This window comes from Chlamydotis macqueenii, chromosome 19, assembly GCF_036417535.1.
Source record: "Chlamydotis macqueenii isolate bChlMac1 chromosome 19, bChlMac1.mat, whole genome shotgun sequence".
NCBI classification, from domain to species: Eukaryota; Metazoa; Chordata; class Aves; order Otidiformes; family Otididae; genus Chlamydotis; species Chlamydotis macqueenii.
Window position 1 is genome coordinate 4895753 of NC_141574.1, and position 20577 is coordinate 4916329.

At 35.9% G+C, this 20577-nt stretch overlaps 1 protein-coding gene across 6 annotated transcripts in view; it reads left to right on the top strand.

Annotated features, from left to right (window-relative positions):
• The window catches only part of NCOR1 (nuclear receptor corepressor 1), a 72731-nt gene that overhangs the window by 17628 nt on the left and 34526 nt on the right, over nt 1–20577 (top strand). For 5 of the 6 annotated variants that reach the window (XM_086763240.1, XM_086763243.1, XM_086763244.1 and 2 more), the window contains 11 exons: nt 1777–1972; nt 3544–3726; nt 5670–5783; nt 8186–8242; nt 8703–8755; nt 10457–10523; nt 11532–11704; nt 13707–13797; nt 14540–14718; nt 15190–15244; nt 16054–16155. In XM_086763240.1, the coding sequence (XP_086619366.1) occupies nt 1777–1972; nt 3544–3726; nt 5670–5783; nt 8186–8242; nt 8703–8755; nt 10457–10523; nt 11532–11704; nt 13707–13797; nt 14540–14718; nt 15190–15244; nt 16054–16155 (1270 nt within the window). Of the gene's footprint in view, nt 1–1776; nt 1973–3543; nt 3727–5669; nt 5784–8185; nt 8243–8702; nt 8756–10456; nt 10524–11531; nt 11705–13706; nt 13798–14539; nt 14719–15189; nt 15245–16053; nt 16156–19540; nt 19683–20577 lie in introns of those variants that run through there. The other variant, XM_086763246.1, reaches the window with a different exon arrangement.

Consider the following 20577-nt stretch of genomic DNA (forward strand, 5'->3'; position numbering starts at 1 on the left):
CCGAGTGGAAGCAATGAGAGCAGCAGTTGTTACAGTGTGAATATTACCTGTCATATTTCCTAGATTATTCAACAGATGGTATCTGTGTGGCTGGGCAAGTAAGAAACAACAGAGCTAACTGGGTATTTGAGTTATAAGAGTTGTAAAACACTGAAATGTGGCATGAAATGGACTTCTAGGCACAGAGAACTACATCAGACTGTGTGCTACTTTTGGCGAGACACTTGACAGCTTCATATCATTTGTTCTAAATACCCTTCTCGTCAATCTCGTATAGCATTCCTGTGTCTGTGTAAGTAACTGCAACTGGTCTGAGTCCAGTAGGGCAACTGGGGACAAGTATAGTGGACAACTACGGTGAATCATATGTTGTAGGTCGGTTTCAGATTGGTAATGTCTTACTTCTCAGTCAAACAGATTACTTCATGGTGGATATTGATGATCAAACGTACATTAATATTACTGTAAGGTTCATAGGTTCGAGATAGTTTTCAGACGGCATTAAGCATTCATTTGACTATATTCCTGAAGAATATTGGATGTACTTTGAAAACAGAATTTATAAATTAAAAACCCACTACTGATCAGAATAAGATTAACTGGGTTGTAGTAAGTTAGCAAGAATATGCTGCTGTTCAGGAGAGAGGTTACTGTATGATCTCTGCACCTCAATTCTTTAGCATGTTAGTATGCTCATCTACAGTCGTAACCAAATGTTATTGCTTGTAACAACTTTTTTTTTTTTTTTTTTTTCTTGGACTCTTAGTAAGTATATCTACTAGGAGCAACTTTATGTTGCTGAATTACTGCTAGCAGTTTATTTTGGCTATAACTGAGGTATCTAGGTCTGAATAAATACCAGTGATGAATGTTATGTAAATACTGGTCTAGCTTAAAGTCTCATTAGAATATTCCCAGAAATAAGTTGATGATAGTGGAAACTGGAGCTTGCATATTGCCTTCATCTTGTGTCACTAAAATGTCTGTAAAGCTCTGTTTTAGTGCTGAGACTCATAGTAGCTTTTAGAGTTCTCAAAATTTCAGTTTATAGCAGAAGTAAATCCCCCTCCCATTGTAAATTTGTAAAAGCTTATTCAGTAGTTCTGGCAAAATACAGGAAACTACTGTCATCTCTTCAGTGGCACTTCATAGGAAGATGCTGAAGCATATGAGGCTCTTCTATGGACATGCTGTGCTTTGCACTGTAAGGAAGCTAGTGATACTGTTCTTTTACATTTTTTTTCTGAGAAGGAGGAGTCATTTAAATGACTCATGGATTGAATCAATGACTGTTTCTGTCATATAGTAGCATTTTAGCAGAGATCAAGTTTTGAATAGACTCATGACTCATTTCAAGTGTTCTGTGTGTCTTTAAAAAGTATTTGACTGCAGAAATGAAATAATGGAGCTGTTGTGGCCATCTATGTTCAGTGGAATAGAGTACTGTATCTCATGGATTGTTTTTGTTTATAATTTGAATCAAAGCTTTGATGTGAACAGTATCATTGCAGCAGTGGTAAGTTTCTTTAAGGGTTTGTAATGGTAGGTATGCATTTAAACAGTGTCTTTTAAGATTTGAGTTAACTTTATCTTTTTCATTGGATTTTAACTGTTGTATTTTTGAAATTTAACTTAAAAACATTTGCCTGTCTTATTATTTAGAAGGAGCTTCACTGAATTGCGTGTTTTGTGTATTTGAAAAGGATTGAGGAACACCAAATAGTTTTCTTGTATGTAAAATGTATATTTTAATAGTTTATCTCTTCTGTATATTAGGCCTCAGGAAAGGAGAACTGGATATGAACAGCAATTTCATCCAGGTCCATCTCAGACAGATCATGATTCACTGGAATCTAAGCGACCACGTCTTGAACAAGTCTCTGATTCCCATTTTCAGCGTGTCAGTGCAGCTACTGTCCTGCCTTTAGTACATCCTCTGCAGGAAGGATTGAGGTCTGCGGATATTAAGAAGGTAAAGTCATTTTCTGTTATGATGTTATATGTGGTGAGCTAATCAATTATTTTCTATCAGGTAATTTTTTTATTTGTTTAGTTTCATTCTTTAATCACAGAAATTTAATTTTGCACATTATCACAAACTGTGGTCATTAATCAGTGTTACTCTTTTATAAAAAGAGCGAGAAGATAAGCCTACCTCAAACACTTAAAAAGAGACTGGAGTTCTGAGTTGCCACTACGCTCTTAAGTCATTAAAATCTCAGTTGCAAAATTATTCTCATACAGTACAGGACAAATTTCTGCTTTTCAGCTGAAAGCTGGTGGCAAATGCATGCAGGTCCATTTTTTCTGTAATGAATGTTTGTACTGAATCGTCAAAGTACTCCTCTCTGCCCCCTCTCCCTTTTAAGCATTTGAAATGAATCTGCGTATTTACATAACTCTGTTTGTCACTGTCTCACTTTGGGTAAATCTATGGCATTCTAGTTTGGTGTGGATATTTTCTGTTGTAGATACTGAATATTGGTTACAGCAATTTGTATAGAGCCAATAAATATGTCTTAAATTAATATTTAATATCTTCTCTCATGCACACACACAAGCACACAGACTCACACACCAAAAAGGTGATGTGTAGCGGGTGTGACTTCTGAAGGTAAGCAATGTTAACAGGCTTGTAGGTAACTGAATTTTTGGTCTGAGGACATAAACAAACATCATTTAAAGAAAAATGTCACCATATGAATTCAAAGGCTAATAGGCACCAGATTTTTTAGAATTTATTAATTGTCTTGCCTTCTCTCTACCATTCCTTTTATCATGTGAATAAACTGTCTGTGAAGTAAAGTAAAATTATGATAGCATGTGATTTCTTAATAACTTGCTGTGTTGCATAGCAAAGATAAGATCAAAGGGAGCTGGAGAAACCAAGCTAAGGCGTGCAATGTTAGCATGCTTGCATGTAACTGAATTTTTGGTCTGAGGACATAAACAAAGACAAGGTACAACAGAGCTGATTTTAGAACATAGGGCATGTTGAAATACATTGTTTGGAAACAGACAAAAAAAAGTACAAAAATCAAAGACAGATGAATCGTGATCTCTCCTCTCTTAAGTCATGTTAAGTTCAAGAGAACTTTAATATTTATAACTGCAACCAACTCCAGATGTACTTTATCAGGCTGGCCGTGGTTATCTTCAGGAATATCCTCGTCAGTGTGTTGAGTGTTGAGGGTTGGCTCTCAAGTAACCCTTCCTTTAAAAATAAAAGATACTGTTTGTATTTATGAAGATACATTTTTAAAAGGGAGATGTTATGATCTTGTTTCGATTTCAAGGTTGAAGTGTGCTGTTAATTTTGAAGGTGACCTTTGAAATAATGGTATCGTAAACAGGCTGTCAGTTAATTCTAAAATATTCAGAGCATTAATAAACTGAAATATTAAACTTAGGTAGCTCCTCAACAGAGATAGAGATAACTGCAAATTCTTTGTCGTTCATTTATGCTAGTGTGGTTACTCATTCGCGTGTTATTAATATGGCTGATTTCTCTCAATCTCCCCCCGGCTTCTGTCCCCGTGAAAGGACCCGACTTTTGGAGGAAAGCATGAGGGACCATCTTCTCCAATTTCTGGTCAGCCTTGTGGGGAGGACCAAAATGCTTCACCTTCAAAGCTGTCAAAGGAAGAATTGATACAGAGCATGGACCGTGTAGATCGTGAAATTGCAAAAGTTGAACAGCAAATCCTTAAACTGAAGAAAAAGCAAGTAAGCATAGCAGGCACTACTGTTGTTATCTGCCAGTGGAAAAGGTGGGGAAATCTTCATTTGGTGGTGGTGAATTTTTTGTTTACATGAACCAAATTAACAAGTTTAAAAGGGAAGGTTATGTGTATAATTTTGCTAGAACGTTTAAATAGATTGGACATCACATAGTTTTAAACATTTTTGAAAACAGGAGAAAGCCACATAGGAATACCAATGGTAGATGGCTTTATATTTTAAACTTTCATTAGATGACTAGTGAAACAAGGGCACTGTGACTGTAATTTCAGCTTTAAAGATGACTGCTAGGTGAGGGCATGCTATCATCTTCTTTCACAGTCTGTGCAAGGGGAGAATCTCTTGCATGCGTCTCCATAACCAGAACTTGTACAAAACTCCCTGGATCATCTGCTTTCACAAGGGCAAGAGATCCTAACATCTGGAGCTAAGGTCAGCCTTGAGGGAAAGTGTACTAGGAGAGGTGTGAGTAAACAGAGAGCAGAGGAATAAAGGAGGAAATACTACTTTTTTTTTTTTTTTATACAATTCTGGCTATGCTTTGCATCAGAGAGCTGCACTGCAGCTATTGGAAGCAAAGAAAATGTTTGCTGGCAGTAGTTGTTGCCTTCCCAGTAGCTGTTGTGGCCAACTAAACCCACCCTTCATTCTAGGCATCTGTTATTCATAGGCAAAAACAAAGTCCTTGTCTCCTTGTCCTTTTATGACTTTCAAAGATCCAGACAGAAATAGTGGCAGCTTTAAGTTTGGGGGTTTTGTTTGTTTGTTTGTTTGTTTGTTTGTTTTTTTAGTGGAAACTCTGTAGGACATGAGAGTTACGCTGTAGGATTTGTAAACTTGTAGATCCAGGATAACAAATAGACAATTCTCTGGAGTGGTATGTTTTTTATGGTCTGGAAGCATTTAATTATGACTGAATTTTAGTGACATGTAAAGTGGCCTTCAGCAGAAAAACAAAAAAGGGTGTTACTACGGACCTGGCTGTGTGTTAATGATGCTTATCTTTTTGTTTGTTTGTTCACTTTTCCACAAAATCAGCAAGTACTATGCATATCATCTATGAAGGTTCATTTGTGCACGTCTGTGCTATGATTTGACTTTAAAAAATTATGAAGTTGCTGTTGCCTGCAGTAGTTGAGCCTGTTCATTATGACCTTCTGCAAAAGTTTTAGATTTTGGATTCTTATGCCGCAATATAGCACTTTCTAGCCAGTACTGTAAGACAGGTGGATCCCTAGTGTCAGCAGTTCTTTTTGTATGTTTTGTGGCAAGCGTGGATAAAGCATATTTGAAATTTTAAAATTCAGGTGTCACTGAATCCAATTTATTTGATGTGAAAGCAAATCACAGCAGTGTAGTAAGTCAGAAAATGTTACAGATTTTCTTGCTTGTTTAGTACTGTAACAATCTTGGAACTTCAATATATTTGGAATGGTTTATTTCTGCTGTGAAGTCTGTTTAGAATTATGTTCTCTGTGGATTGTTAGAAGGACTTGTGTACCTTTTTTAAAAAAACAGTAGTAATAATGACATGTGAATATCTACAATGTAGAAAGGCAGGTCTGTGGATTACTTCCTCTATGAGAAGGCAAGTTTGATGTAACTGTTCTCCAAAATTAATGTTTTTATTTAAAGTTAAATAGTGATAAATTACAAGGTGACAGTGGCTTTAAATGTCAAGCTGAAACAAGTCTGATTCAATGCAGGTGAGTCTTGTAAACAGTTAATTTGTTTACCAATAGTACCAAAAATAGTCTTGTTATCATCCCTGTTGACAGTGAAACCATTTCATTCATTCCTCGTCAGTTAAAAAGAGAAATAAGAGGCAGTACTAACTGTTGATCAGTTGCATATTTTATATCTGGTGACTAATTACTGGTAAGGGTAACATGGTGCGGATGGCTGATTTTCTTTCTTCCGTCTCTTAGCAACAACTTGAAGAAGAAGCTGCTAAGCCTCCAGAGCCAGAGAGGCCTGTCTCCCCTCCTCCAGTGGAACAGAAACACCGCAGTATTGTCCAAATTATTTACGATGAAAATCGGGTAAGCGTGCTTTCCAGTTGACTGCGTGTAGCTGTAAGTCTGACCCAATGTGCTAAAATTCATTATGTCTTAATTCACTTCTGTGGGGCAATTTTTACTTCTCCTGTTTTATTGATTTCCCTGCCCCCCTTTTAGTATTAATTTACTTTAAATGAAGCACACTTGTGTGATATTTTTATTCTTTATCACAGGATCCTCCTTTTCTCTTATAAGCAGTCTAAGGAAACGCATCTATGAGTATCATCCCTAGATCCCTGTGCTGAGTTATATCTCTATATATCTGTATCTATCCACACACAGACACATATGTGTATATATATGTTGTAAGATTTTATGCCTTCTTTTCAAACTCTGACTTCTGGCACTTATGATTTAGATAAATGAACAGATGTGTAGTAGTAGTAGTATGTAGGTGAATTGTGAGCTTGTGTTGCTTAAGTGGTGAGAAAAGTAGAGGAGCACAGTAATATCACCAACAGTAGCAGAGTGTTTCCTACCTTCTTTTCCCCTTGTAGTTTGAGATTAGGAAGTTGGATATCTGCTGGTTTTGAAAGCAGCATGATCTTTTGTGAGAGTGGTATATGTTTGTTTAATTTCCCAAATTTTTTTGTAGTTTAGAGGAGCAGCTAACTTATATTACAATAGACTATTTTTGAAAAGTTGAGATGGTAGAAAACGGCAACACAATGCTAGGTTTTATATGGCAGAACTGTGTCCAAAGTGTTCCATGCAGCCTGTTCTTCCCCTCCTCCAGCTGACTGAAATTTGATGTGTTTACTTGATACAGGACGTTAGGACAACTATTATGTTATAAAAACTCGTGTACCCAATGTACAGCAATACGTTTACTTCTGGTTACAAACCAGTTTTAATGTTTTAAATCTCTTTCACACTGTAATGTAATTAAAAAGTATTAAAATCATATGACCACCTTACAAGACTTCCTCAAGCTGAGTTGCACGTTGGGTAGTAGGGAAAAGTGTGTGAGTTTGAAGATGTCTTAGTGGGCTGCTGTGCAGCTCTCTGCTAACTGGGATTACAGGTGTGTTTTACAACAGAATTTTGGAGTCACTGTTGCATTCCCCCTGTTGTGGATGTGCAAGTAGATGAGGAAACCCAGTGTGACGTTGCCTGAGGTGGAGTAACATGCATCCGTGTATAGTCATCTCTTAGCGGCTTCTTTCTGTGTAGCTCTTCATATAGTGCTCTGTATAAAAAGGGAATTACCAAGCTTGGTGCATTTGTGAATCCATTTAGCACTTAGTTTAAGTTTTCATATCAGGATTTACATCTATTGTAGAATGGCAGTGTTGATGGCACTTCATACAAATAGCACGTGTCAATACTCACTGTCTTATTTAAAGAGGTGTTCAAGTAGTGTTGAGCCATTTGTTTACGTAGAACTTGTTTAATATCTCGCTGTCTACAGTGGTAGAAGAGGACAATCTGATTGGCAACTTTCATCTTCAAACCATGCAGTTTAGGATAATGACTTCTAATATTCAACTACTGTTGGCTAAAATTTGGTTAAAGTAATAAGGATAGAGTTCAGTTTTAAATGTTTTGAGGCCAGAAAAAAAACATTCTACCAGGATAATACTATAATATTTCCTTGGTGTAGAATTATTTAGTACAGCTGTGAGATTGAAATTACATGAAAAGAGGTTAGAACTTAGCAGAACACTTTCTAATAATAACTGTTTTATGGATTAGTTCCTCCTTTTTTTTTTTTTTTTTTTTTTTTTTTGCAGATGTCTTAGGGCTAGTGCATACAACTATGGGGGGATAGAAGCAGATTTGAACTAGTATGTTGTGTCATTTCAGATAGCCTCGGCTGCTGAAGATCCTACGGGCTTGAAATGAATTTGTGAAAGCCAACTGTCTTACCCTCTTCTGCCTCCTTTAGGGTCAGAATTATTTTAGAGTCTTTGCCTAGTGGCAAAGACTGCAAAGGTCTTTGGACAAAGGAAGGAGGACCTTTGACATACTTCTGTGTGTGCGTATGTACACATCGATTCACACTCACGGACTTTGCAACTGGAGAATTTTAGTCTCCTAGTTCCATTTTTTTAAAGCTAGCTAGACTTGTTTTACTGGACAGCTTTCTTCCTCTCAATAATTATTTGCTGTATTATTTATTAAATGCGTGTTCTTTTTGAACCGCAGAGGTCAGTTTCTGCTTTTATACTCTTATCAGCTTCCAGACATGGAGATCAGAGTAAATGCACAATTCAGGTGCAGGTTTCTTGATTTGCTGAGGCAACATTGCAGAAGTAGGTGAAGAAGGATATAGTACGAGCACACAGGGGTTTAGCAGCTGGCATAAGTGAAACAGTTCAGATAGGCTTTTGATATTAACTTTGGATGACTTTCTTAACTATACAAAAAAATCTTATTTGCAGAAAAAAGCAGAAGAAGCTCACAAGATTTTTGAAGGTCTTGGTCCAAAAGTTGAACTGGTAAGTTGTGGGTTGTTTTTTGTTTTGTTTTGTTTTTTATTTTCTGTGTTGCCAGTGTTGTTTTCGTGTCTGTAATTCTGTTGTGGTAAACAGATGTAGTTCTATATTTAAGTATAAAATAAATGCGTGTTAAAATACACTGGTGAAGTGGGGCTTGAGTGAGCTGGTTGGCCACATAAGTGTAACTTTTTTAAAATAGATTTGAATCTGTTGAGAGAAGAGTTTGAAATATGAAAAAATTGGAATACTGTTGTATATGTAAGTAGTTATAATGATCTCATTTTAAGTCATGAAGTCTGTGCTTTATGTTGAGTGTCTTCTAGTCCCTTCAGATTATTGCATCTCAGATTGAGTGCAATGCTGGCAGAATATTAAAATATTGTTAAATACATTGCACATGCTTTTAGAATTACATGCATTGACAAGAGTACTGAGGATACTTTTCTAATCCAAATTCTAGCCACTTTACAACCAACCATCAGACACAAAGGTCTACCATGAAAACATCAAAACGTAAGTGCTTTTGTAACTTGTCATTGTGCCATTTAAGGGTGGGTTGTGTTTTTTTTTGTTTTTTAATTTCTGTGATTTCCAAGTAGGCTGTATGTACTTTAACCATATTTGAAAGCTTACAGTTTATGTAATTTTCCAATTTCTTTGTTGTAGAACAGTGCTGCAGGAAATGAGCTGTATATACTGAGGGCAAAGAGAAAAAGTAACTTTTAATCATAACTTAAAGATAAAAATAAATAATAAAACTAATTTTTAAAGTTCATAATGCTGGTGTTTTACCCTTTGAAAAATACAAGATTTGACCTAGATATGCCTGGTCAACTGTTCTTGAATGTGCTGTTCAGAGAAGTGTTTCAAAAGTTATCATTGTCGATAAATGGTAGGAGGAATCCTGATTTTTATTCTTATTATCTATAATAACATTATAGATATGATAACAACAGGTTGTTTCATGCTACACTTACTTGTTATTTAGGGCAAACGAAATTCAGTGATTTTAAGTAAACTGGTTGTCGTCTTCTGGAAGAAATGTGGATTTTGAGGAAAATAAATTTTATTGTCTTCCTCAATATAGAACTTGTTTCTCAAATTTGTATGAACTAGTTTTCTTCGTTCACTGAAACAAATATTGTTTATAAATGGAAATAAAGTTTTAATAGATTAATTTTAAAATGTATTTAAGCTTATTTGTACTCAAATTCAAATGTCCATTAAATTGCATCTGATCACTTTGAATATCTCGGTTCTGCAAAGATGACAGTGAACTCATTTCTCTACAGAAAGTAATTAATAATGTAGAACAGAATCTTAATTTTTACATGGCTATGTCAAACCAGTATTGATTTCACTCTGTAACAATGTTATAAAATACCGAAATAGTGATCATTCTATTACTACAAAAATCAGCTTATTTTCAAAATATGTATTGCTACCAGACTTGAAAATGACTGCTGAATGGTAACTGCCATAAGAGCGCAGAGGAAATCCCGTTCCATTGTAACTATGAAGACCAAGACCTTTTCATGGCTTCTCTAGGACAGTAACTGGGAAGAAAATATTTATTTTCATGTCAACCAATTTCTGTACTAGCGGTTTTTGCAAAAGAAGAAACAAATTGTCAATTTCAGATGTGAAGAAATGCTTAGTGAGTTACATCCGTATTGCTAGGTGTTATAACTTTTTGCTACATATTCTAGTATTTTGTAAGTACAGAAAAAAAATCCTACAGATGGCTGTCCTTCAAAAACTTCTCTTATAAAAAAGTACTGCTTGCTTCCTTCCTTCAAATGTACCTGTGCGGCAGTTCCAAAATGCTTGATTTTTTGAGTAATATGTTGTAAAACTCTTAACTTCAGGATTGAATAATGAAGTGGTTTTCTTTTTTTTTTCCAAAGCATAATATCTTAAGCCAAATTTACTCATTTTATCATATTCTCTCTCTTGTAGTGGCGGAGAGCAGCCTAGCTTGAAATGGGAAGCTTTTGTATCTCAATTGCTTATTTCAGCCATCTTCAAGAATCTTCTCTCTGATAAAATACAGTATTAGTTTGTTTCATCAGCAATTTTCCCTGTTTTCTACCCCTGAAAAACGTTTTCCATAATAATTATATGGCATCAAGAATCCATAGGGGCTTTGAGTAGTTTTGAAGTGCTTGATTCTTACATAGTTCACATTCTATTTTTTCCAATTTTGTTTTCCAGAAACCAGGTGATGAGGAAAAAGCTAATACTGTTCTTTAAAAGAAGAAATCATGCAAGAAAACAACGGGTAATACTTCTATATTTTTCTAAAAAGAGCACACGGTTGGCTTTCTGTCTGGATCCTTGCCTTGCATTACCAAATGTGGCATGTGAATCCCATTGATTAGAAAAATAAGATCTTAAGCTAAAATTCTGTTGATTTATTGGAAAATGAACTGCAGGTTTATAACTGCTTTGTTGATTATTTCACTGAAAACCATCTAAAGTACAGTAAGGAAAAAGCTTTTTTTTTTCTTTTAGTTTCTTAAGAATATGAGTGGAAGAGAGCCAGTGAAAATGTAACTGTTGTGCCTGGTCTCTCTCTCAACTTTTTTTTTTTTTTTTTTTTTTTTGTATAGTAGCTACAGTATCTGAAAGAAAATGGGGTAGATCTCCAATTTTTAAAGTCAGACAGCATTTTTAATCAAACTTGTGTATGTTGGATACCAGTATTAGTTGACTTAATGCTTTCTCTTGCCTTCTGTTGTAGCAAGTGTCATACAAATTCAAAAGGCTGTTTTGGGTGGTGTCTGAAAGATAATTTTTGTTATTAAGAATAGCAGAAGATTATACATCAAATTGGAAGATTCCCCCATGAAAATATTATGAAGTATTCTTCTTCTTACGGTCGTAGGGTTTTTTTATGTAGATGCAGCTCTCGGCATATTGCTGAGCTTAAGGAAATATTGCAATTATTCCAGCCCCGTTCTGTTAATTAAAATTTTAAAACAAAATTAAAATAAAAAAAAAAACAAAACAATTCCACTAATTAAAAGCCTGGTACTAGAAGATCTGAGATTCCTGGAAGGCAGTAATAACAGTTACCAAATACCATTGTGATGTGTAAAGCAAATAAATAAAAATCTACATTTTTATGTCCACTTCTTCACCTTCTCTTTGGTGAAAATTTGGTGTATGTCATCTTCAAAATGCAAAGTCACTAGAACAGGAAAAATATAGAGCCTACCCATGTTATGTGTGCAGATCACTTAGTGTATTTGTGTTTAGTTCAAGGTTTACTTTTGGAATTTAACAGGAACAGAAAATCTGTCAGCGTTATGATCAGCTGATGGAGGCATGGGAGAAGAAAGTTGACAGGATAGAAAATAATCCGCGGAGGAAAGCTAAGGAGAGCAAAACAAGAGAGTACTATGAAAAACAATTTCCAGAAATCCGGAAGCAGAGAGAACAGCAAGAACGATTCCAAAGGTATTACCATAGAATTGAAATATCTCTTAGGACTTAAGTTTTAAAATAATATATAATAAAATTAGTTCAGCTTAATGGTTAAGTTTTGTGTTCATAACTTTATTCTTTAAAAAAGAATATTAGTGTGTCATAAAGTTAAATATTCTTTCATGCATTCGCTGTGTTTCATGGCATTGAGCTCAAGTTTCACTTCACATCCTAAGGATCTTCATGACCCTCCTTCTTGTACATCCACTGTCTTACACATCGCCCTTTCCCATCCCTCCCTGTCAGCTTTGTCAGCAATGCTTGCCTCATCAGTTTGTTGTCCTCTTGGGAGGCTTTAGTGATGTCCAAAATGTTCCTTTTTTATCCCCTTCTTAAGATCTGCCATCAAACCCCATATTTTTCCAAAAGAAATACAGAACAAGGGCTAGTTAGCAAAGGGTAGTTACGTTGTGGAGGTTGGTGAGACTATAAGAGTTCAGCTGTTCAGATGCACAAAGAGGTTTGTGGAGTTGGTCTTAAGATAATTGGAGCATCAGCTTCTTGTGAGCCTTTCATTTTGGTCCTACATGTTAATTTATACGTAGTATACTCTGTCACTGAATGTCTGTGTTACTCTTTTGTTTCGTAATCCGTATATTCATTAGCCTACATGCTCAAAAATCATTTGACTTCTTTAATTAAAAATGTGAGTGATCTTTTATTGTACTTGCCATGTAATTTTATTCCAGACACTTTTGCTTTTTGAAGTATGCAAGCTATGACAATTGAATCCCTATTATTTAATTTTAATCTATCAGACATTTGTTTGATGGAAACTGTACAAAGAGTCTTAAAAGGAATGAAGTGCAATTCATTTGAGAGTTCACTTTCCGGTACTGTAGGTAGTTCTCTAAGTTAGAATTAGGTCAAGTTTGATTCAGTTGTGTTCAAATCTGTTTATCTAGGATTTGAAATTATTTGAATACACCTTTGAGAGTTCAAGCTCCATAAAGATTTAATCTCATTATCTCTTGTAACCATCTGTCTAAATCCCCTTACTTCATAAAACACAGGAAAAGCAAATAGTTTGCAATATATCATGAAATCTGCAAAATCTGGCCTTGTGAAATCAAGAAAAAGAGGAAAGTAAAATAAATTGTTAGAATGGAAACAGATCTCCTACCTATAAGAAGCTTTTACTTTGAGAACACCTCACATCTTTGTAATTGCAAACTACCTGGGAAGGGGCCATCTCTTTACATTATATTTATGTTCTTTAGTGTAATGGCATCTTTTTCTATAGCTGTGCTAGTAATACTGTTGCCATGTAAATATTAAGGGTTTTTGTCAGATTTTGTGCAGATTGATTAGTTCAGTAAAATCTTTGAACAAATTAAGATATTTTTTCTCTCTAATTATTAGTGATTTTTATCTCTGAAATGCTTTTTGACCCAGATGCTGTAATATGTTATTATGACGTTCTTAAGTTCTTCCAAATTATGGCTCTCCTCATCAATTCAAAAGTTAAAAAAATTCCTTTGTTGTAATGAGTCTCAATGCTGTATTATAACTTAACCAAATTGATGAAAGGCCAATTTAATGTTTTTTTTTTTCTTTTAAAAAATAAAACATAAAAAGCTCCCTTTCACAGCGTATGAGTTGTACTAATTAAGATTATTTCAGTGCTACTGATGAACACTTCTCATACTCGGCAGAAGCCTATGGGTGTCTCTAAGACACCTACTGACAGCGGAATCGGTGGTAACACTCCTTTTTTGCTGTTGACTCAAGTGTGCCCTTCTTGCTGAGCTTTGCAAATTCACCTGTAAAACTGAACAGTTGTTTGAAATAGCAATACATGAACGGAGTTTGTACTCTGACACTACTTAAGAAAGAACGGTCCTAACTAACTAATTTGGGACCTTGGGAACAGTATTTTAAAGAATTTTGAAGGTTGTCATTCTTGTGTACAAAATCTGAAAACACAGCTATTTTCCGCTTTATCCTTGCTACTTCTCTTTTCCCTTAATTCTAGAGTTGGCCAAAGAGGGGCTGGACTTTCAGCAACTATTGCTAGAAGTGAACATGAGATTTCTGAAATCATTGATGGACTTTCTGAGCAGGAGGTGAGGCTATTGTCTGTACTTTGCTATAGAAGCATGGGAAATTACTCGTTATCGTTTTATTGGCAGCGAAAGGTCTCAGAGGATTTGGGGTCTTTTGATAAGAGAAACCTTTTTGGGCTAATTTGACAGGGTTGATGTGAACTTTGGCCTGAAACAAGTCTTACAAATACTTTTCTTCTAAGGGTTATGCATCCCAATTGTATAATAGAATCACAGAATGGTTTGGGTTGGAAGGAACCTTTAACGGCTGTTTAGTCCAACCCCCCTGCAAGGAGCAGGGACATCTCCAACCAGATCAGGTTGCTCAGAGCCACGTCCAACCTGGCCTTGAATGTTTCCAGGGATGGGCCATCGACAACCTCGCTGGGCAACCTGTTCCAGTGTTATACCACCCTCATGTCCTGGGTTTTTCCCATGTGTCTGTGTTCGTTGCAGACTTGCTACAGCCCTAGATTTTTACAGCTCTAACAAACATGTGAAAACTCTTGCTTTCTAAAACCCTACACCATTTTAGTTTTTCATAATTTGCGACACTATTTCCTTTTCCTTTAGCTGACTGTTTAAATGTTAATTGGGATAGTGACAATTTCTAGAAGAGTTAAGAACTGGACAAAAAGAAGTTTCAACCTAACTGTAAATGTATACTGTGGTGGAGCTCTAAAGAACTGTGTAATTCAAGAACTGCAAACATTAGTAGCAACTTGTTATATTCTTTACTTTTTCTTTTATTCTTTGCCTGTAGAATAATGAAAAACAAATGCGTCAGCTCTCTGTCATTCCTCCCATGATGTTCGATGCAGAACAAAGACGGGTGAAGTTTATTAATATGAATGGTCTGATGGAGGATCCCATGAAAGTTTATAAAGACAGACAGTTCATGAATGTCTGGACCGACCACGAGAAAGAGATTTTTAAGGAAAAGTAATGGGCTTTCTTATCTTTTATTTTTTATTACATTGCAAATGACAGTTAGATACCTAACCCCACAGTAAACATCAGTTAAATCGTGAATGCTGAAACTTTTGTGCAATAATATTTGATAATGGTCCTAGTTTGATGAATGAAACATTGCGAAAGTTTTAGACTTCTCCACTTATTTTTCAACTGAGTACTCTCACATGCATTTGGTCCTTAGGTAAGATTCTCTTAAAAGTACTTTAGTTGAGTGATAGGATTAAAATGAGAAGAGTAGGTATATGATCTCATGATGTCAGCTAATAGCTAATTTGGGGTGCTTAGTTTGAAATTTGCACAATTTGAAAAGAGCTTTTTATATAATTTCAGTTGTGTAAATCAAAGACTTACTGATGGAACAGATTGTTTGGAAGACTGCTTTGCTTATTTGATCATGAATTATGTTGTTAAACTTAAATAATTTCTGATTTATAAAAGGTTTGTCCAACATCCCAAGAACTTTGGTCTAATTGCTTCCTACCTGGAACGAAAGGTAAGACCTTTTTTAATATAAGTAGAGCCTAGGGTGAGATCCCTAACTTTCCAAATGTAAGTCATTCATCCCAGCATCATTTTCTTTTCCTGGAAAAAAAAAATGTAAATCCAAAAAAAGTTTCTGCTTTGACACGATCTTATAATACTTGATCAGTAATGCAGTCAGTGCATGCAAACATCCAACAAAAGTTAGGGAAATGCCACTATTGACAATAATAAAAGAAAATGGCACTTCATTTAGTTTTGATCTTACTTTCTTTTTCATGCAGGTAAGCTTCTTTAACTATTTTGCCCTTTAGAAAAGGACATAACTGGTTCTGCTGAGCCACTGTTAACTCTAAGAAATCTTGCCACCGCTTTTCAAGTCAGTGGGATCCTACTGCTGGCTGAATTAGTCTTTAGGACAGATTTTGCATAACTGATGTAAGAACTGATGGAGAGTTAGGATTTGTTAAGATTTGCAACAGAATCTTGAATACATACGGCTGTTCTGATAAATAAAAGCTTTCAAACTTGCAAATTGTGTAGTATAGATTAAATCATGCAGACTGAAGTAGCTGAAGGGTATTATAAATACATGAGGCTTGTGTTTAACACTATAATTTTATGCATAGTTATATTGTTATAGTTGTGTGTGAATTCACTTCCCTGCTGAGCAAACAAATCTAATAGAGTTTTATTTTAGGCTAGGGACTGAATAGTTTAAGTGCTTAGAGAAATTAAACTAGAAATATATTTTTGATAGGAGTAAAACCTAATTTTTTTTCTTTTTTTCTTCTTTTTTTTTTTTTTACTGTTTTGCTTTAGAATGTTCCCGACTGTGTATTATATTATTACTTGACCAAGAAAAATGAAAATTATAAAGCCCTTGTGCGAAGGAATTATGGTAAACGCAGAGGAAGAAACCAGGTATCTTGAATTTCAATATTGTTATTTTACTGTTTCATATTTACAACTGTCTTACTGTCTGTCATAGCAAGTATGTTGTATGCGTGAGCCGGGGGGGAAACTGCATTTTTTCCCTTTTTAAATTTAAGGAATCCTAGCCTCAAGGGTGGTCTTGGTTAGTTTTGTTTTTAATTATGTGAAATATCTTCTTCCTTTGCATGTTTGTGACTTTTTTTAAAAAATGTGACAATTCATTTTATTTGAGGACCCTACCATAGACATTGAAGTTGAATCCATTATTAAATCCTATGTTGGAGCCAAGAGAAATAAAGTTTAGCATGTGACTTGCAGTGGAAAGTATATAATCACTTCATAATGTCAATGTTTGTCAAAAAGCAGAAATTAATAGTGATCCTTATTTGGTGGTCAGGCTCAAAGTCAAACTGAAACTTAATAGCAAGAGGAAAGAGACAAATTTAATGCATTCTGCTGATTCAGGAAGTGTTCTTTTGGAAGTCTTTGGAGGGGAAAAGAACAGCATATTATGTACAAAAAGCATACAGATACGTTTGTAGGCTAGCAGGGTTAGTGTGGGTATTGGAAAACAAACAAACAAATGAAGAAACTTAGTACTTTTTTCTTTTTTTTTTTCTTTTTTTTTTTCTTTTTTTTTTTTTTTCCTTAAAGAAAGCAGGAGGAGTGCTGTGTATTCATTAAACATATTCCCTGCTCTTCCCATTCTGATTTCCTCTTGCATCTATCAGGTATTTAGGAAGTACTGAAAATAGAATGAAAGATATGTCAGTGACGAGATTAGGAAAGAAGGCCACATATGAAATAAAGTACGTGAACAAAGTACTAGATGTAACAATCAAGCCTGCAGGTACTTTGAGTTTGTATCCTTAAAATAAATTTGACAGCTGAGAACCAGTATGGATACGATGAGCTGAAGAAATACCCAGTGCGTTGTTGGAACTGGAAAGCTCCAGTGTGGGGAGGGGAGCGTCCTCTCAAATTCAGTTTTAGAGATCTACAGACCTTAAAATCTGAAGAGTTATCTCAGCAGCAATACCAAAGAGAAAATTGTTGAGGCTTTGAGGTGTTGTGACTGCACAAATCTGTACTGAACTGCAAAACAGTGAATTAAGTAAATATTACACTTCAGGATATGTGAATTCTCTTTTCAAATAATGTAAGTTTTCTGAGAGTCCCCGTAAATGTATTTTTTATATAAAAGAAAATTGCTGCAAACAGCTTTGGTTGATAAGTTGATCTTAATCACTAGAAACAGTGATTGTATGTGCTTTTATGATGCTGTTGTACTTAAACATTTTAAATTATTTTCTGGTGTTCTAAGAGAAGAGATCACGTCACAGAAGACTTACTTGTGCGTACCCCACAAATTATTGATTGCTTAGGATAAGATCATTTTCATTATGCAGAGGATTTAGTGAGAGCTTCTACTTGACTAATAGCGAACCGCTGTAACAGGAGAAAATACTGGAAAAATCTTGTATTTTACCAAAGCTTCCGTTAGACTTTCTAAGCCTAATAATGCTTTTTAACAGGAAAAGGGTATTGTTATGTGTCTAGTGATAGTGAAAGATTCCAATTACAGTATGGATGATGGCAAATAAAAAGAAGATGGAAATAAACAAAATTGTCCAAAATGTAGACCATCGCTGTGGACACTGAACACAGATAATGCTGCTGTTCTAAGTGGCTGAGTTTCATATTCCAGTATAAAATGAGAGTGGTGATCGTAGTGAGTATACACGTGTTGAGCAATAGCTGTGCCGTATGCTGTTCTCCTGCAGCTGTTTTGAGAGGTGAGGAGACAGAACTGACTCAAGCTGTAATACAATGCAACTGTAGGTTTTGAGATATTCGGATGATAGTAACTGTGTTTAAACATCTTTCAACATTATTAAACTTTAGAATATTGGAACTGGTAGCATTCAAAATTTGGATGGATTTCTCAGTCCATAAATTGTTTACTTTCCTTGTATAATGCGTGTAAACTAGAAAGATTTTAATTACAGCCCTGTACACAAGGGCATAGGTTTGTGAACTTAGCTCACTATAAAAGGAAACCCAAGGTGCTCTTTGTAACTGCTCCTCTGGATACTGATTTATATGTGAATAACCGAATATATGAGTTGGAGCACTGAAGCTGCTGCTGTTCTTTCAACTCAAATTTCTTGCTCATTGAATTTTAGCGGAGTTGTAGGTCTTAATTGCTAGTTGTTGCTCTGCATTAAGTACTAGAGCAGATCACTAAACTTTGGGCAACTGCTAGACAGGCTTAGTGTGTGCTCTGTGGTAAGGATGCAGATAATTTCCCATTCTAAATGGGAGATTTTACTGTTTCTGGAAGTGGTACCAAAAATTGTATTTGTGTTTCTTAATTTTGTTAATGATTAATTAGCAACATCTATAACAGCTAGTGGAAAGAACTTGAGAGTATTGAACTGCCTTGCTTGCCAGAATTTTTATCTTACAGTTGCAGAATGCAATTCATCCCTCCTCTCCCTCCCACACCCCAGCTTTGTTTGAAGCTGATATTTTTCATATCTCTGAGCAGCCTGAAACTTCCTTGCTGATTGGCAAGCAGAAGTCGTGTAAGATTTATGATGTGCTCTGAGATGTGCTTATGCCAATAACAGGTGCTTCAGCTTAAACTCTTAGTAGTTCATATGTTTTTGTAAATAGGAAGGCAAGCAAATGGAATATTGTCGTGGAGAATGTATTAATCATGGTAATGGTGTTGAAATCCCTTCGAGAATGTAGTAAGTACAACTTGACTCAAATTTCAGTGTGGGGGCTTTTATTTTAGAGGATCTGAGTTAAGAGATGTAAGGTGTATTGAATGCTCGTGCATTTTCATCCTCCAATAGGTCTAGAAAGGCCATTTTGTAAAATGCTGCCTAAATTGTTCCAGAATGTTTACAGAGGCAACTAAACAAGCACATCTTAAACCAAATGTGACTTTTCAAATGAAAAGCAAGTTTTTAACATAGCGTTGGGAGAAAGCATGGCTCTGCGATGCTTTTGCATTGATTATAGAGAATTCCGTAAGTGAATGGAGGTTCTATCCAAGTGAAGCTTTTCATTGAAGTTTGGAAGCAAAGCGGTAGTCGGGAAGGGGCGTGTTTCTGTGATCTGGCTGCCTGGTCAGCAGAAACGCGTGCCTGTGGATCAAGCCGTGTGCCTCTGCAGCAGGTGGTACAGCCCAGTGATCTGACTAGACAGAAATTTGCTGTATGCCTGTGGTGGCCAATCAAGCCCAGCTTGGTGAGGATTACCTCGAGTGACCCCGGGGAGATTAGAAGGTTGTATGTGAGACGGGCAACTCTGCCTTAGGCAGCTTAAGTCGCAGAATGACACAATTTCCTGGAATAAACACGTTGCTGGGTCAGGCGGCCTCTGCTAAAGAGCTGTGTGATGTCGGTGCTGGTGTGGTTTTTGTCCTTTTGAATCGTACCATGAGTTAAAGCCCGTCCCCTTGCCTGGATAGTAAAAGTCTTAATCAACAGATGAATGAGCAGGTACGTCGCTGACTGAGGCTTCGGCTGTTTGAAGGTTTGTGTTTAACCTGCACTTGACCTATTGATTATGCATGTTAAATAAATTCACTGTGAAATAGACAACCCTGTTATTTGTGAAGTGTGGTGTTAAGACAGCCAGGCAAAAAGAACAGAGGATTTTCAGCAACTGTTTTGTAAATAGATTATATGTAAAATACAGAGTTTAATTTTATTATTTTTTTTGTTTTCTAAAAATACAATTTTTAACTCCTTGCTTTTGAGGCCAACCTGTCTAGCATGATGGAAATAATTTATCTTAGCGTGTCTCTGGCATCTTGCTTGAAGGAGGTTTTTGCGTAACCAAGTAATGTCAGCATCGTAAATGCTAATAATTTGCAGCAAGATCATAGTGATGAGTATTTGAGTTTTCTGCTCCAGTTCACATTAGCAGAATGTCGAAACCAAGTCCTTTTTGTGACTATTTCCAGCCTTAGTTTTGTCAGTGAAACAGTGACACCTGCTGCTACGCTTACAGGAAGGCTGGTTCCTCTGTGAAAAAGAAAAGCCCGTTTTGAGGAATTTTTCAGGGGACTGTAAAATCTGAGTTAATGAAGTGCTAGAACAGCAATCTCATATTCTCTGTCCTTGTCTTTCCATGAATTGCCAAGTGTACTTCAGATATTTGTTTGAAAAGTAGCTTTATATAAATACTACGTGTATTTTGCTTTTTGAAGTTGACTTGCAGAGTCTAACGCCCAGTAAGGAACGAGTCGGTTATGCACACGCCAAGTTTGAGTGGAGAGCATCGGGCTGTTGCAGTTCTTCTGAACGGGTGACTCGGTTGACAGTGGATGGAGGTGGTTTGTTTAACCTGCTCAAGCCCCTTCAGTGTAACTCCTGTGAATGGTTCCCTCTG